The sequence below is a fragment of the Apis mellifera genome, linkage group LG12, assembly GCF_003254395.2.
Source record: "Apis mellifera strain DH4 linkage group LG12, Amel_HAv3.1, whole genome shotgun sequence".
Classification (NCBI taxonomy): domain Eukaryota; kingdom Metazoa; phylum Arthropoda; class Insecta; order Hymenoptera; family Apidae; genus Apis; species Apis mellifera.
In genome coordinates, this window is record NC_037649.1 from 10,641,843 (window position 1) to 10,659,135 (window position 17,293).

At 40.7% G+C, this 17,293-nt stretch overlaps 1 protein-coding gene across 8 annotated transcripts in view; it reads right to left on the minus strand.

Moving 5' to 3' along the window:
- LOC410393 (alkaline phosphatase) overlaps positions 1-17,293 on the minus strand; it is a 195,379-nt gene that overhangs the window by 164,851 nt on the left and 13,235 nt on the right. For all 8 annotated transcript variants that reach the window (XM_006566892.3, XM_026444476.1, XM_006566894.3 and 5 more), the window contains exon 2: positions 7,024-7,265. In XM_006566892.3, the coding sequence (XP_006566955.2) occupies positions 7,024-7,265 (242 nt within the window). The remainder of the gene's footprint in view (positions 1-7,023; positions 7,266-17,293) is intronic.

The following is a 17,293-nucleotide window of genomic DNA, read 5'->3' on the forward strand; positions in this document are numbered from 1 at the left end:
TAAATCTTGGAATAAAATAATCGAATCCCTCCCCCTCGAGCAACTTCTCGATCAAACTTTTCACTCGAATCTCGTTTCTAAATTTGTTGGAGTTAAAATTTTCAACAAACCAAGGAAGAGGAAGAGTTGATTTTTAAAAAAAAAAAAAAATCCCGTTTTACCTCACCTTCGATATAAACAAATATTTCGAATAAAATGATGCTTTCTGCGAGAGAAATATTTTATTGCGTATAAAATTCACTTTCATTTCGCGCGATAAATCGGGTAACAAATTAATCGATAAATATAATAAATGAATCGGGGAGTATAATAATTTCGTGGAGAATTATCAATTCGATATAATGGATCCGAAACACGATGTATTAGCTTCGAGTTAATAATTTTCAATAAAATCGTTTTAAAGTAACGCGAGATTTCCTTTGAAACGAGTGTATATATATATATATATATATATATATATATATATATATATATATATAAATATATGAAATTTACGAAATATTTTCTCTTATCGAACTGCGCGCGTGATGGCTCGAATCACAAATTCATTTTCATTTTCACTCGTCCCCCCTTTCCATTATTCTCGAAATAATCCACGATTTCGCTAATATTAACGCGAATTACCCGGCCAATATAGGAGGGTTGAATAGGAAAGGGAGCTTAAATAATACATTTTCGGATATGTGACGTGAATGCAATTATAATTTACCCCGTCTGTCGCGCCACTTTGAATAACTATTTGCATAAAGTAGAAGCGAACTTAAACGTTGCCGCGAGTCAAATTAATGGCCACGAGAATCAAAAGGGGGAAATAGAAACTGGCGAAGATATACAACAGATACAGCGAGAATAACCCTGTAAATAACCATTAACCGATCGTTCGAATTATTCGAGAAATTATTCGTGACAGATCGTTGCAGCGAGAGTTAAAATTCTTAAAACAAACTAACGAGAGATTAAATTTATCTAGCTTTCTTTCTTTAGAAGAAACTTATATATATATAATTTAAATCGTCAAATATTATAGTTTGATATCGAGTTAAAAAAATGCCTCTCCAATTCAATCTAACTTATAATTAAAATTAATTTCCTTTTCTTCACTTTAAAATTCTAAACACGTTCCGCTAACGCTTTACATAAATCAAACTTATAATTATGCTTATAAATATGCGTGGCACGATACATCAATTTTACATTTTGGAATCACAGTTGAAAAAATAAATCCAGTGAAAATAAATATATATAAATTATTTATGCTTTCCCCTAGCGTTTGCTTGCATTAATCGTAACGATTATTGAAACAAGGGTAACGACGTAAGGCTGATACATTCGTTACACCCTTCCTCTTGATCCATCGTCGCGAGAGAATTGTACGCTTCGATGAATCGCATCTACTACGCGGAAAAGCGCGCGTGACCGATTCGTTACGTTTTATTAATCCTCCTTCCTTCCTTCCTTCCTTCCTTGGATTTCCTTCCGTAATTTATCGCGATCCCAAATAGAACAAAGATATCCTGCTAATATCCCCGCTAAAAATGAATCGCCCCGTCTGAAAATAGAATTTTCAACTTTTCCAATTCCCTTCTCGCTCTGTCAAATTTAAACAATTGTCCAATTCCACGTGTACATTCTTAGAGAACTGTGGAATAAACCTTAATCGATCGAATATTATTAATTTTCCCTCCCCTTTTTATTCATCGACCTTTTAAGCGAGTCGTTCTTTCCTTTCTTTCCTTTTCTGCGAGATGTTTTCGTCGACGTATCCCAGATGGGATCGTAACTCCGTCGTAACGGAGAAATGGGACTCGTACGCGATTGAAATATGCATACAACGTGCCGCATGGAAAAACAAGATAATCGAGACACGTTTCTAACCGAATGTACCACACTCGTGCTGATTTATCGCGCTGGTTTATATTTATGCTTCTATCCGCCGGAAAATTAGAAAGAAAGGGGAGAAGATTTGTGTCGAGTCCAACGACGGATAATAAAGAAATCTCTAGTTCTCCTACTGTTTAAATTTTTAACATAGGGAGAGAGATACGTGACGGAATGGAAGAAAGGGGAGAGATCAGATCGGAATTTAAAATATGCCGGTGATTTAACCCGATTCTTAATATAAAACCGTTCGTTCCGAGGAAAGTATCGAAAGAAAGATCGTATCGATCTCTCGTGATTCCAATGAAAATTACCAATTCCCTCGACCTTGAACGAGTGATTAATATCGGAAAAATTGACGGCGATATTTCACCGTTGCTACGATTCCTACGATCGTTTCTCTCGAGAGATTTTACGAGATTCGAGAACCGATCCCTTCTTAATCTCCTCCTGTTTCTCCTGGAAGAAAAGAAGAAGAAAAAAAAAGTATCGATTCCTATAGATAATCGTTCGCGATAACGTGATTCGGATTAACGTAAAATAATCCAAATTACAGATTCTCGAGGATCCGGTACACGATGTGGCTCGCTATCTAATTTTAATTCGGCCCTACCCATTATTCATACTTGGATTAATTAATTATTACCCAGATAAACGTCAACCCCCGCTCGATTATTCCACCCATCGATGAAACCGATTCACCACCGAACAACCACCACCACAACGTGGCAATTAACCGGTGGATGGAGATCTTTTTTTACTTTTTTTTTTTCTCTCTCTTTTTTCATTGCAGCGATAACGGGAATGATCGAGACGCGATACGACGCGATAAACGGTCGGCGGGCATCGTTACCGCGCGTTAATGCGGGATTTAACGCGGAAATAATGCGAGACGTTAATGCGAGCCGGTGGGATTTTCGCGCGTAAAACATCGGGTTTTGTTCGAGGCTCGGCCAACCTTCGAAAATCATGGCCCCGTTTCACCCCTCAAAAATCGATTGGAGAACTCGTTGGATGAATATCGATACGAAGTTCGACGATGGACCGAATTCTGAGAGCGAAGATCGGCCGATTTTTCATTCGAAAGAATCATGGAGGAACGAAAGTGAATTTTTCTTTTTGTTTCGAAAGGAAAGGAAGATGGATTTTCATGGTGAAGAATTTATCGCGAAGGACTATCGATTCGGTTTAATCAACGACGACGATTGATCGCGATTAATAAATAAATCGGATTAAAAGTTTTAATCCGATCGATGGATTGATGTATATTCGTACGTTCGTTGAAAAAAATCGAGAGATTTCTCGTAGACTGGAGGGTGGAAAGGAAGGTGGGCAATTATTAAAAGGTATCCGTGTTCGTTATTTCATTTGAAGCGAGAAAAAGACGAGGGAGAAACGAGTGACACGACGCGTTGTCACTTTGTCAGCGAGAATTATGCGAATTCGTGTAATAAAGGCTGCCGCAAACTTTCCGCGCATTTAGGATTAGCCGTGACAGCCTCAAATTAAGCGGTCACGTCTCTCGTAAGAAGAATTTCACGTGAAATTTTCCTTTTTCCTTTTTTCCCCTTTTTTTTTTTTCGGTGAAATACGACACGATCACGAGTCCTTATTATTATAAAATTCAGAACAAGAGATATCGAGTACATTTAACGTTATTTAAAGAAATTTCGAACAAAGAGAGGAATAATTTTCGAATTAACAGGGGAGAAAGATAGATCCGTTAAAAATGCACGCGAAGAGGAAAGAAGGTTTTATAAAAATCTGTCCCTGCACGATCGAGTATTCGATTCGACTTCCTTCTTCCTTAGAAAGGAAAACTTTTACATCCGTACGATAATAAGAAGGCTTTTGGTCAGCTTTTGAAAAGTGCTCGAAACCTCGAAGGACTTACTTGCAAAGTTGAAGAAAAAAGGGACGGGGGAAGGGGAAAGAAAGAAGGTAGTAGCTTTTTCGGTCGGTTTTAGCTTGGATCTACTCAATAAACGGGTTTCCCCCGGGTTTAATAACACAAGCTTTCTTGCTATTCTCCTCGAATCAGGAGAATTAGGAGAAACGCGTTTTCAATTAAAGACGAATAACGAAATTGAATCATCGCCGCGTTATGAAAGAAGTTTGTTTTATAATTCTATACGTTGGATACGTTGAAAAGTTTTTGGTTAAAGATTTCGGTCGGACAAGTATCTACGAGGAAGCTTGTTTTCTATCGCATGCTGCTCGAAGAAGTTTAGGTTACTCCGGAAGAATAATAAGCAACTCTGTAGGCAATATCGAAGTCTTCCAAGTCCTGAAGGACTGCACGAAAAACTTTTCCCGATCTTGTCCATTTTCGAACTGCAGCGACAAGGGAGGAGAGGGCAAAGCTTTAAAAGAGAAAGGCACTTTGAAAGTACGAAAATGAAATAAAAAGTCACAAAAGCGGGAAAGAACTCGAGAGAGAGTTATATTAAAAAAGTGTCGATACAACAACTGCTTATTTCAACCGTAAAATATATTTTCGATTTCGCTTCTTCTTCCTTCCTTTCTTTCTTTTTCCTTTTCCGTTTCCACGTGAGCGAAATGAATATATCCGGAGGAATCGCACGCGATATTTCATTTTACTCGGACGAAAAAATATAAGAAGGACGTAAGAATATTCGAGAGATAGTAATTAATATATTAGTCGAAAACGTTAGTTTAACTATTGGAAATTAACCGTGAAACGGTTCCTTTCGAAACTCGATCGCATCAACGGGATAACAAACAAGCCTTCGAAGACTTGGATTAAAAGTTTAAGACAATCTTTACTATTCCTATAATATATTAATTAAACGACGGAAAAATATTTCAACCTTTCGTGCGCGATTAATTATGCTCGATCGAATATAAAATTCTCTCTCCCTACTCGATAATCGTTTATCTCGTTAAAAGCTATTTTTTTCATCCGCGGAAAATGGAACGTTTGCTTGCATCGTAAACAACTCGATCTCGACTCGATTTCGATTACCTCTTCTCGTCCGATTTGAATCGAAACTCGATGATCTTGCGCGTGCGTGAGAGAAAATGAAAGAGAAGAAAAGGATCGATTCGAGTACGGAGCAAGAAAAAGCCTATCTTTCCAAAAGAATTGGAAAGAATCGAAACACGGAGAAAAAGCGGCGAAGGAAACGATAAATGCATCATAGACGTTGTTAATTGCTCGACAGATTTTTAACCCAGTTTCCCTCGAATTTCAAGTTAAATCTTAAGTATTAAGATGGTTGGGAATCGAGGTACGCGCGATTACGTAAATTTTGCGATTTCCAAGGGTTGGAGGAGGGTGGAAAGTTTGTCCACGCGTAGAAAACGTCGATTAGGTCGGATAATAATAAGCAAGTCCGTGAACCGATGTCGAAAGCTGGAAATCCCCCGATAAAGTTTTGCCGGGAGAAGTTCGGCGCAGAGTTCGGTCTAATTTCGGATCGGGGAAAGTAGACGTGCGCGCGTGAAGGAGTGGCCGGATGCAAATTGGATTACGAGGCGAAATAAATGTACGAATATGTGTCGAACGAGGGGGAGAAATTTACTTGGGGCGCGTATTACGCGCCCCCTCGTGCGAGCTCGACTTTTACTAGAAATTGCCCGTGTCTCCGTGTTTCGCACGGGGAGGCTCGCAAAAGAATTTGCAATCAGCGCGCATCTCGTCAAACGAATGAAAATTCAGATCGTGTAAACAGAATTTCGCCCCCGTGTTATCATTCATTACCCGTTGTGCGTGAACAAGCTGAGATAAAAATCTCGTGTTCTTCCCTTTTCCCTTCCCTTTTTTTGATCCTGATTGAACAAAGGCTTGCCTCCTCATCCGAAATGCTCGAATATCGAGTCGAAAACGAAACTTTTTAAATGGCGCGAGAGGAAGGCAAGATATTTTGCGAAGTCGAGGATAATTTGGCGTAAAGAGAAGTAAACGAAATTCGTAGCGATCTCTCTTTCCGATCGATTCATCCCCTTTCGGACGACGCAACAAACGCCCTTGCCGCGTTTCTCATTTCCTGGCCGCCCGTTTCAACTTGGCCCCCGCGTAATTATGAAGCGAAACGTAGCGCGTGCAATTCGTCACCGATCCAATCCCCGCGTCCCACAATTTCGAATATCGACTCTTGGCCCCAGTCGCGAACAATCGTATCTCAAATATTCTGCTCCTTTTAATTGGTTCCTTCCACGATCGAATAAACGGCCGCGATCGGATTTGGACTTCGAAAGAATGGAGGAGAAGTGGAGGGATTTGTGTTTTATTATCGTCGCGACGAGACGGAACACAATTGGAGAAAAGGGAAATAAGGTTGATAAGCCGGAGGCGTCGGGGGATATTGGTGTTTCCCTTGGATCGGGGTATGAGACGCTCGTTTACATGGACATGGTAATAAGCCACGCCGTCCAACCTTCTCGAGATCCCGAAAGGAATGTTATTGGAGAGTTTCTCGTGGAATTTCGAGTATTATTTCGAGTAGGAGGAATAAAAAAGTGAAAGGAGGATGTGATTATCGAGCGATTAAATAGTCGTAAGTTTTTCCTTTCAAGGTTTCATTTCAAGGTTTTCCATATTCGATCGAAGAACTTGGAAGTAATAAATTCACGCGCGAAAAGATAAAAAATATTCGACGCTACCCCTGTGTTTAACAGCCCCTGAATTACACGCTTCAAAGATATATATATATATATATATAAATCCTGCTCCTCGTTGAAAACAAAGGACAGCGATGCGTCATAGAGAATAATACGCGGCGTTAATAATACGACGTATAGCTGCAATGCGTATATCGTAGATGTTCAAAGTTCGTTAACTCGTTGAAATAAATTGCGTTCGGCCGGTAATTACGTTGTTATAATCAAAATATCGTAATTTCCAACTAACAGGAAGAAAGGAACAAGGAGCGAAGGACAAGGCCATCTCGAAGCGAAATGACGATTCTTGGACGAACGAATCGGATACGAATCTCCTCGATTATCTTGCATGATAAGGAAATCTGGAACGTTGCCTCGAAGATGGAAAGAGGCAAGAAGGAGGGGAAGATTTGCTCGATGGTCGGAATTGCGCGCTCCTCGACTCGAACTCGAGTCGAGTGGGACGCGCGCATGGAAGAGGAGGGGAGGACGAGAGACAAGTTAGAGAGAGAGAGGACTCACCCTTGCCAGTGCCACGGCTGGAAAGCTGTCCCACGCGAGTTGCGCTTCCTCGCCCGTGTTCCCACGACGTTGACCCGAGAGGATCCTCGCTGCCGTGAGAGTGCTCATCCCCATTCCGTCGCCGACGAAGAGAACGACGCCCCTCGCCACGCCGCCCGCCGGTGGCGCGCTCCAAGTCGCCGCCGACGCGCGAATACGCCCTTCGATCGCGCGTGTCGCACCCTCGTACCATGCCACCCTCTCTGCGAACACAAATTTTTTTTCTCTTCAGTGCTTGCCACCTCCATCCCATTCCAATCCTCCGTTGGAACAAAATTTTTATTTATCGGAAAATTAGATCGGAAGGTGAAGTTTGATTCCTTGATTAATAATTTTTCGATGGATCACAATTATTAGATTCGCGAATTGTATCGATAAATAAATTCTCGGAACAATTTTGCAGAGGGAAAGCCTATCCCAATCCTCCGTTAGAGAAAAATTCGCCGTTTTATTTATCGGAAAACGAAACGTGGGAAGATCGAAAGTTTGATTCCTCGATTAATAATTTTTCAATGGATCACAATTATTAGATTCGCGAATTGTATCGATAAGAAAATTCTCAGAGCAATTTTGCAGAGGGAAAACCTATCCCAATCCTCCGTTAGAGAAAAATTCGCCGTTTTATTTATCGGAAAACGAAACGTGGGAAGATCGAAAGTTTGATTCCTCGATTAATAATTTTTCAATGGATCACAATTATTAGATTCGCGAATTGTCTCGATAAGTAAATTCTCGGAGCAATTTTGCAGAGAGAAAACGTATCCCAATTCTCCGTTAGAAGAAAATCGCCGGTTTATTTATCGGAAAATTAGATCGGAAGGTGAAATTTGATTCCTTGATTAATAATTTTTTGATCACTTTATTTCATTCACGAATTATCTCTGATAAGGGGGTAAATTCTCGAAGCAATTTTGCAGAGGAGGGGAAGCCTATCCCAAGCCTATCCTTTGGAAGAAAATTTTTATTTATCGGAAAATGTGGAAAGATCGAAAGGTGAAGTTTGATTCCTTGATTAATAATTTTTCGATGGATCACAATTATTAGATTCGCGAATTGTTTTGATAAGTAAATTCTCAGAGCAGAGGAGGCCTATCCCAATCCTTCGTTGGAGGAAAATTTTTATTTATCGGAAAATGTGGAAAGATCGGAAGGTGAAGTTTGATTCCTTGATTAATAATTTTTCGATGGATCACAATTATTAGATTCGCTAATTGTCTCGATAAGTAAATTCTCGAATAATTTTGCAGAGGAGGGGAAGCCTATCCCAATCCTCCGTTGGACCAAAATTTTTATTTATCGAAAAACAAAACGTGGAAAAATCGGAAGGTGAAGTTTGATTCCTCGATTAATAATTTTTCGATGGATCACAATTATTAGATTCGCTAATTATCTCGATAAATAAATTCTCGGAACAATTTTGCAGAGGGAAAGCCTATCCCAATCCTTTGGAGGAAAATTTTTATTTATTGGAAAACGTAGAAAGATCGGAAGATGAAATTTGATTCTTCGATTAATAATTTTTCGATGGACAATTATTAGATTCGCTAATTGTCTCGATAAGTAAATTCTCGAGTAATTTTGCAGAGAAGGAGAAGCCTATCCCAATCCTCCGTTGGACCAAAATTTTTATTTATCGGAAAACGTGGGAAGATCGGAAAATGAAATTTGATTCCTTAATTAATAATTTTTCGATGGATTACCGGTCTTACTAAATTCGCTAATTGTCTCGATAAGTAAATTCTCGGAACAATTTTGCAGGAGGAGGGGAGTTCCGTTCGCAAATCGTCGTGTATCGAAGAATTTCTCGTTCGAGCGGATATCTTAATTGAATCTGTTGGACTCGTTTACCGCGTTACTACTTCTCGAGAAAAGAAGGTGTAGCGAATAGAGGTTGGAAACACAGGGAGAGGAAGGATAAGTCGGGAGGAAGGAAACGCTTGGCGCGATTAGACGCGATCGAATCGATGGCGAGATTCGGAGAGAAGTTGGAGTTGGGCTCGATAGGGCAAGTTGGGCGACGATTTCGTTGCGCGGGCGGGCAAGAAGATATCGCCGGAAGCGCGTTAAACTGAACGGCCGTTTCCTACGTAGCTCGAAGATTCCGTCGTTACGATTTGAAACACGGTTGTACCGAGTAGTAGCCGCTAATGGCCAAGTTTGAGCGCGCCACTCGCGCGATATCCGCATTTCCATAAAATCGAGATCCGATACGAGTCGCCTCTCTCGTTGATTAATCATCTTCCTTCCCCTCGAGGAAAAAAGAAAAGAGATTTTCAATTTGAAAATATATCTCGTTCGATGATGATCTTTCTTAAGAGAAGGATGGAAGTTTGTCACACTCTTCAAAGGGAAGGAAGTTTGTTGCAATAAATACTATGGAATCGAAATCACGAAATTGGTCGAATCGAACAATATATCGATCGCTTGAGAAATTTTGATAAACGCGTTTCGAAGCGGATAATTAATTCAAATTTAACAGAGGGATTAAAACGAATGAAATTTCACGTAACGAAGTTTAATTTCTATTTCGGTGGGAGCAAATAGAATCTCGGGCATCATCGTTGGGGATATGAATTTTGTAAATCTACGGATCCCGCGTACGGTTAAAACGACAAAACCGCGCCCGTTTTCATCCTCGTGCTGCTGCTGCGGCTCGCCTCGTTTTCGATTAATCCGGCGAAAAACAAGGGAACAAAATTTACGAGTAACCAGTGAAATTTCAACCGTTCATACTATCCTTCATTATCCCCCTCTTTTCAACTCTTCTTTTCCCGCAATCAGTCGTTTCGATCAATTTCCCTCGTCGACCAACGTCGAAACGAATTCGAGACGCCTCGAATTTATAATGAATTTATAATAATCGGAAGCGTAAGAAACACTCGTGGAACGCATCGATCATCGTATACAAAACCATATTCGAGCTATTTCGCATAAAAATCGGGAAGAATATTTTAAATATTTTAACCACGTTTTATTCGTTGTTCTCGTGTCGTGTCGTTAAAACATCTGAGGCGTGAAAATTTGATCCCCCCTCGGAGGAGATTTATTTACGAGGAGCGAGCCGGCCACGAATTTATTTCGCTGCCGATATTCGCGAGATCGAAATTTCGTTTGCACGAGTCGTTGCTAAACGCTTCGTAAATAAATACACGTGTGAGATAATTCGAGAAACTGGAGCCGGGACACATGCGCGTAGATTCGGTGCAATTGAAATTTAATTAGCAGGAAGCAGCGTGTCTGATCGGGTTGGTGATCTACAGTTACTAGTTTATCGGACGGTATCGAAACATGCGGGTATTATATAACGCGACTCGATTGTAATTTCAATTGTGATGAAACGAGATTTCTCTCGAGAGATACGCGTTTTTAAGTTTTTGGATTAAAAAATGGAGCGGTTGATTTATCGTGCAAGTATCGAAGGTATGGTTCGCGTGATACAGGTTCCAACGGACATTGCGATCGTTTCGAGAATCGTTTCGATCTTAAAAAAGAAAATTGAAAAAGATCGCGTCGCGAGATCTTCTTCTGACGAATGGCGAGCGTAAAAACGGGACGCGAAAGTTGAATTAATGGATCGAATTGTGCACGCAACGAATATCGGAAAGTTTGTTGGCAGAAGGTGGGAAACTTGGATAGACTTTCGGTGAATTTCATCGCGAGTAAGATAACCGCAAAAGCGGGAATATATCGATAAAGCGAGTTGTAATATCGATAAGAAGCTATCGAAGAACGAAGGAAAGGAAAGAACTCGACGTTCGGAACTTTGGATAACTTTGAGAGAAAGCGGTGCAATACTTGTCCGGAAGAAAGGAGCTCGTAAAAGGAAGGGATAAACGGTTTTAACGGAGAGTTGACACGCTCGTTTGAAACAAGGACGGATAGAAGAAAGGAGAGATAAATTTTTCTCTCTCAAAAATAGATTCTAAAAAATTTCTTTTAATCGCGTCAACTTTTTCCTCCTCCCAAGTTGGAGTATTTCAAGTTCGAAGTCAGTATTCGAGTTTCCCTTAACCCGTTTTTGCGTACACATTCCTCGAGCATCACGCGCGATGGAATACGTGAGAAACGAAAGCAGAAAGAGAGAGCTTAATCCAATATCCCTTTCGTACACCTTTTTTCGTTTGAAATTAAACGCGTCGCTTTAAATCTCGTTGGTCTGGCTCGTATCGAAGAAGAGAAAAGTGGAAACGCAATAGGAGGACGTTGAAACCGTGGAGCAGGAAAAGAAAAGGAAGAAAGAAATGCTGGAGCAACAACAACAATGTTATCCTTGTAGCACGAAAGGAAGGGAGGAAAAATACAGCGGGCGAACAACAATTTCCGTATCTCGTCGCACGATCGTCCTCCGGAAATTTTTCCTCCCGGGGAAGAAATCCGCTTTGAGGTCGATCGCGCCAGGATCCGCGATCCCGTAATTCACGCCCAAAACTTATTATTATTATAGCGTTGTCGCAAGGCAAGCAGGTTCGCGTCTAGTTTACGACGGCGCGCGGTGTATTCTCGTCGATGCTTGGCCCCGCAGGTGTGTAACCTACTTCCTTTGACGGCGGCGGAACCGGATGCGAATATCGTTATCGACGCGACGCGGCCTTCTTTCGCCGCCACTTTTTTCTTTCGCCAGCCAGCTACCTGCAATTTTAATTACGCCACCAATCCAACCTTACCATCGCCACTCGCTTATTTCGTTCGCTTTAAGCGAGATCTTTTTTCTTCCTTTCCTTTCTTTCAAAGCGATTCGGAAATTGATAAAAAGGAAATTAATAAAAGGAAGAAATGGAGGATAAGTTTGATATCGAATTTCAAATTTCGAGTAGAAATTGTGTATAAAAGAGAGAGAGGAATTGGAATTTCTTTCTTAGTATCGTTTCTTTTCTATTTTTCTTTTTTCTTTTGCGAAAGGTTTAATTTCGCGGGTCGCAAGAAACGTTTCTCGCGCTAATGGTCTCATCAAGAATTCTGTCTCGGTGGAAGATAATTGGCATCGGCAAAGGCCTCAAATAATCCCGTCTTTTGAGTTTCCCGCCGGTGAACACACGCTAATTAGTTAAACACTTTGCCGGTCATAATTAATACGGTCCTAATGAATATTCGCCGGCGGGATCAAGTTGCCCCAACTCTCGCTACCCAAGTTTGCCCCGACACGAACCTGTTTCATTCCTAAGGGATTCCTATAAAACTTTGCCCGGGTTATTCTCTTATTCCATGGGAATGAGAATGGGACTTCCTGCTGCCCATGGACGTCCTTCGTTTCGTCCGCGAGATCGATGGGAAACGATAATGCAAGCTCGAGGATAAATCTGCACGCGAGTCAAATTTTTCTGCAAGAACGGTGGAGTAAAATTTCTCGGCCATCGGCGCGTAAAAATATCAAGGATCGACCGATATATTTTACCCGCTTTTCTATTTATTCTGTCGCGCACGTTTCGCGTATTGGAAAAAAAGAAAGAGAGAGAGAAAAAAGGATTTATTTATAGGCCGCGTCTCGAATTCGATGATAGGCTGCTCTCCTCCCCCGTTTATTTATCGCGATAGTGCTACCATTGGAAAGGTAAATCCAGAGAGCAACAGCTTCGTAGTCGACCACGGTTACTTTTTCGCGAGATGAAGTCGAGAAAGAGAAAGAGAGAGGCGAGTAGTTTCGCCCGTTTCATTTCTACTCGAGAATAATCGAAGGGAGGAAGAAATTCTGGAAATTCGAAATTCAAAGCACGGTTCCGACAATGGATAAGATTTCAAATCCTTGAATCCGATGTCATCGTTCCTTTCTTCTGGACGGAGAGCTAAATACGCGGCATCGATTCTCGAAACCAAAGATCGGAAAAATCGTAAAATTTGAAATTCGAATTCCTAACGCGGCGAATCAAGGAAGATTTCTCCCTCGTGGTAGCAACAACGGCTTTTCCCCTAAATTTAAATATTCTCGCGCGTATTTAGAAAAATCGGTATCGAATATCCGCCATAACCAAGTGCCGCGAGGGATTCGAGACGTAAACGTTTTCGGGTATCTCGCCTTTCCAATATTTCGTTAAAGATGGGTGAAAAGGAGCCACGAATATCCTTCCTCCCTCGAATTACTTATTCTCGAGTGCAAGAATAGATACAGGTTCGTAACGTACTAAAGCTTTCATCTTTCGAGAAAATGAAATGCATGTTCTCCGGATAAATAATTTCACAAGAATGTCGCAACAATGTTTCAACCGATCGAAATATGTTCGATTTCTATCTTCTCCCTTTTTCCTCTTCTTTTTTTCCACGCTCCCTGTTTCAATCTTTTCACTCAAAAAAAAAAAACAATGCAACTTTCGATGTATCGAGTTAAACGTGATTTTCGAACGGTATTTTTTTCTTTTTTTCACGCCGTGCGTGTAATAAAACACGAGCGTATCTATTAATTTGAACAAATGTACTATCGCGATAAAAGCCGATATCAACAATCCAGGTATTGCTCATATCGAATCATCGGTTGTTATCGTTAATTAGAGATATAGCTGGATGGAGAGGAAGGGGGGGTTATTTTAGCCGGATTCGTTACGAGCGAATGACTGACAATGAGATGTGTCGCGTCGTCGAAATGTCACGCAGAGAGGGACGTGTATTTTAATTAAAAAAAAGCGCCCGTGTAAAGGTAAAGAGAAGGATTAGATTTACGAGCAATTTTCGAGAAAGTCCCCGCCACGACACGCGTGTGAAGTGTAAATTTTCTTAAAATCTCTCAGGCGTCGTTCCCAGTCGACTATTCCGATCTACAATGCAGAGTAGCCGGCAATAACTTGCTTTTTAAAACTGCGCCATTACCATTTTCCACTTAAACGATGCGCAAGTTTTCCCACTACCTGTCGATACTAGCCTCCGCCGCCTCCCCTTCCCCCTGTGATACAAGTTGCTGCTGCGACACAGAATTCGGTGTATCCCAACTCGGCGTACGCTCAATTTAACGGAGTGTCACGCGTCAATTTATCCACGATAAAATATGGCTGCTCACCTCCATCCAGTCGATTCGCGGTATTAATATTGGACGCTCTAAAAATCGTAACCGAAGGCATTCGATTAAACTTGAGATTACGCAGTTTTTCCAAAAGGTGGAGGAACCTCCGTTACCGTAATGTAAAATTTATTTGCAAGCGTTTCCACGTTACGTTTCGAGATTTCGAGTGAAAAAGTTACGAGAATTTAATTTTTTAATTTATCTCGGGGCGAAACTCGATGAGATCGTGGTGATAAGAAAATATTGGGTTGGCAACTAAGTAATTGCGGATTTCAGTTGAAGTTGACGATCTAATCAAAGCAATAATCGATTCGGATCGTCACAGTACAATTCGTGAGATTGCAGAGAAGCTTCATGTATCGTATATATGCATTGAAAACCGCTTAAAACAACTTGGCTATGTTCAAAAACTCGATACATGGGTTCCTCGCGAACTGAAAGAAAAGCATTTAACGCAACGCATTAACAGCTGCGATTTGCTAAAGAAACGTAATGAAAATGATCCATTTTTAAAACGACCGATAACTGGCGATGAAAAATGGGTTGTTTACAACAATATCAAGCGGAAAAGATGGTGGAGCAGGCCACGTGAACCAGCTCAAACAACATCAAAAGCTGGTATTCATCGAAAGAAGATTTTGTTATCAGTTTGGTGGGATTACGAAGGAATTGTCTATTTTGAACTCTTACCACCCAACCGAACGATCAATTCTGTTGTCTACATCGAACGACTAACGAAATTAAACAATGCAGTTGAAGAAAAGCGGCCCGAATGACAAATCGAAAAGGTGTTGTATTCCATCATGACAATGCCACACACATCTTTGGTCACTCGGCAAAAATTATTGGAGCTTGGTTGGGATGTTTTGCCACATCCACCATATAGTCCTGACCTTGCACCATCCGATTACTTTTTGTTTCGATCTTTACAAAACTCCTCGAATGGTAAAAATTTCAATAACGATGATGATATCAAATCGTACTTGATTCAGTTTTTTGCTAATAAAAACCAGAAGTTTTATGAACGTGGGATTATGATGCTGCCTGAAAGATGGCAAAAGGTCATTGATCAAAATGGGCAACACATTACAGAATAAAGTTATTTAGTTCCATGAAAAAATTGTCTTTGATTTTTTAAAAAAAATCCGCAATTACTTAGTTGCCAACCCAATATATACAGCTTTAAGTAAAATATTATCGTAATGTTGTAACGCTAGTAGTTCTAAATTAGACTCGTTCGCCAATTCTATGCAACACCAGTTGCCTTTCCAAAATCGATTTTAGATTTTTCTCTCTCTTATCTCTTCGTTTGGGGATATTGTATATAACGCAACTTGACAGTTTAGATTAGGAAAGAAACTCTTGTCGAAGAATTCTCTATCGATATAATTGCAGGTTATCGACGAACGAGAAACGAGATGATAATCGTAGTTCTGCGGGAGAGAGCGCATCTCGCAACAGTCAGACGTATCCAGACGTAGACTCGGAGAGAGGCGCGATATCCGTGCCACGAGAAACGTATCAACGCTATTCACAGTGCGGTTTGCGCCGAGGCCCCGTCGAGATATTAATTTACACGGAACGAATTACGAGTTACACATGTTCCCATTTCGCCATTATACGTGGACGTATCCGTTCTCCAAATCTGTTCGCGAGAATGATGTTATTATCGCCTTACTTCAGACGCATCATTTGTATGCAAATCGAGAAAATCCTTGCTCCGTTTAACTTTCTCTCTCTCTCCTTTTAATCTCTCCACGTGATCGTTCGAAAGAGAGAAGAGGAGAAAAGTGGACGCGCGAAAAATCAGCGTCTGGCATTCGCGAGGATAATTATCTCTCGTTGTTTTCCAATCTTCTATCTTTCCCTCTCTCGTTGATAAATTATTAGAGAAAATGCGGTATGCGGTCGATCCATAAACCAGGGACGTGACTTAGAACGCGTTGCGGGAATAATCTGACGGACGTGGCTCGTCCTGGAGGAGGGAATAAAAGGCGAAACAAAGGCGGAAAAAGACGGTTCGAATCCTATTGCTCGACTTCGAATTTCAATAGACGGGGATCGATCTCGTCCTATCTCTTTCTTTCCCGTGAAGAAAGCTTCGATATCAATGAAAGGACAAGTGGAAGTTAACTTCCTCTCGATCCAATGATTTACGCAGCTCCTTTTTGCCCATTCTATGGCTGTCAATAAAAACGCGTAAACTAAGTTGGTAAGTGGTAGTAATAGAAAAAATCAGACGGAAAAACTCGTTGCGTAGGCTAACGAAGTATCGACGACTCGTTTAAGTTAATTTTATCCTTTGAACGAATCTCCATTCGGAGAGGGTATAAGCAGGATCATCGCCTTCGAAGGGGAACTCTTCGAGGAATTATTTTCTCATTTACACTAAGTTAATTTGTTCGTTTTCGATTGGAAATAAGCGAGAAACTTGCATTATTCCGAAGTAAAATATCATCCCCCGACTCGAGCCGTAACGATACGATTGTTAACGGAATATTTACGCAAGTAAGAGTAATTTTAATAACGATGCGCTCGCTTTCGTAAATTTTACAAAACCCTTTCATGCAACCCTCTCCCATTGTTTCACTTGGCGTTTTCAAACCTGTTGAATCCGAGGGTACGCGCGTTACTCTGCGTACGCGGCAAGCTTTATACCGTGAATTTTTTACGCTTTTTGAAATATAACCACGGTTCACCGATTATTTTTACATGATTTTTCACCGCTTTTGTTTCCTCTATCTCCATTCTACTACACATTCTACATGATTTTATCAAATCAACTTACTGTTTCAAAATTTCGAAAATATAATTTTCATTTCTTCTTTTTCTACATTTCGAAAGGGTCTAATATCGAAAAATTCGTGGAGGTTATACAGAGGAAGCTTCACAGAGAGCGTAAAGTTTATCCCATTAAAATCTACCGACAAAAATGTTCCCTTTTATTATGATTGTAGACCGTGAAAAATGGGATAATTCCTTATTAACGCGATTCAAAACTTTTCTCTCTATTATGTATCTACGAAATATACATCGTCCTTTTTGGCTACAACAATAAGCCCAACGGCAAATGGAAAATCCAGCGGAATGTCCAATCGTAAATTGAGTACGTGACTGCGTCCGTTCCCGTGGAAACACCATTTCCGGGATATTTACGAGTTGCAGCTATTAAATGTCACGGAGCCAACGTAAGGAGCAAATATTTTCCTCCGAAGATGTCACGCTCGTTCGTCATTCCCCTACGCC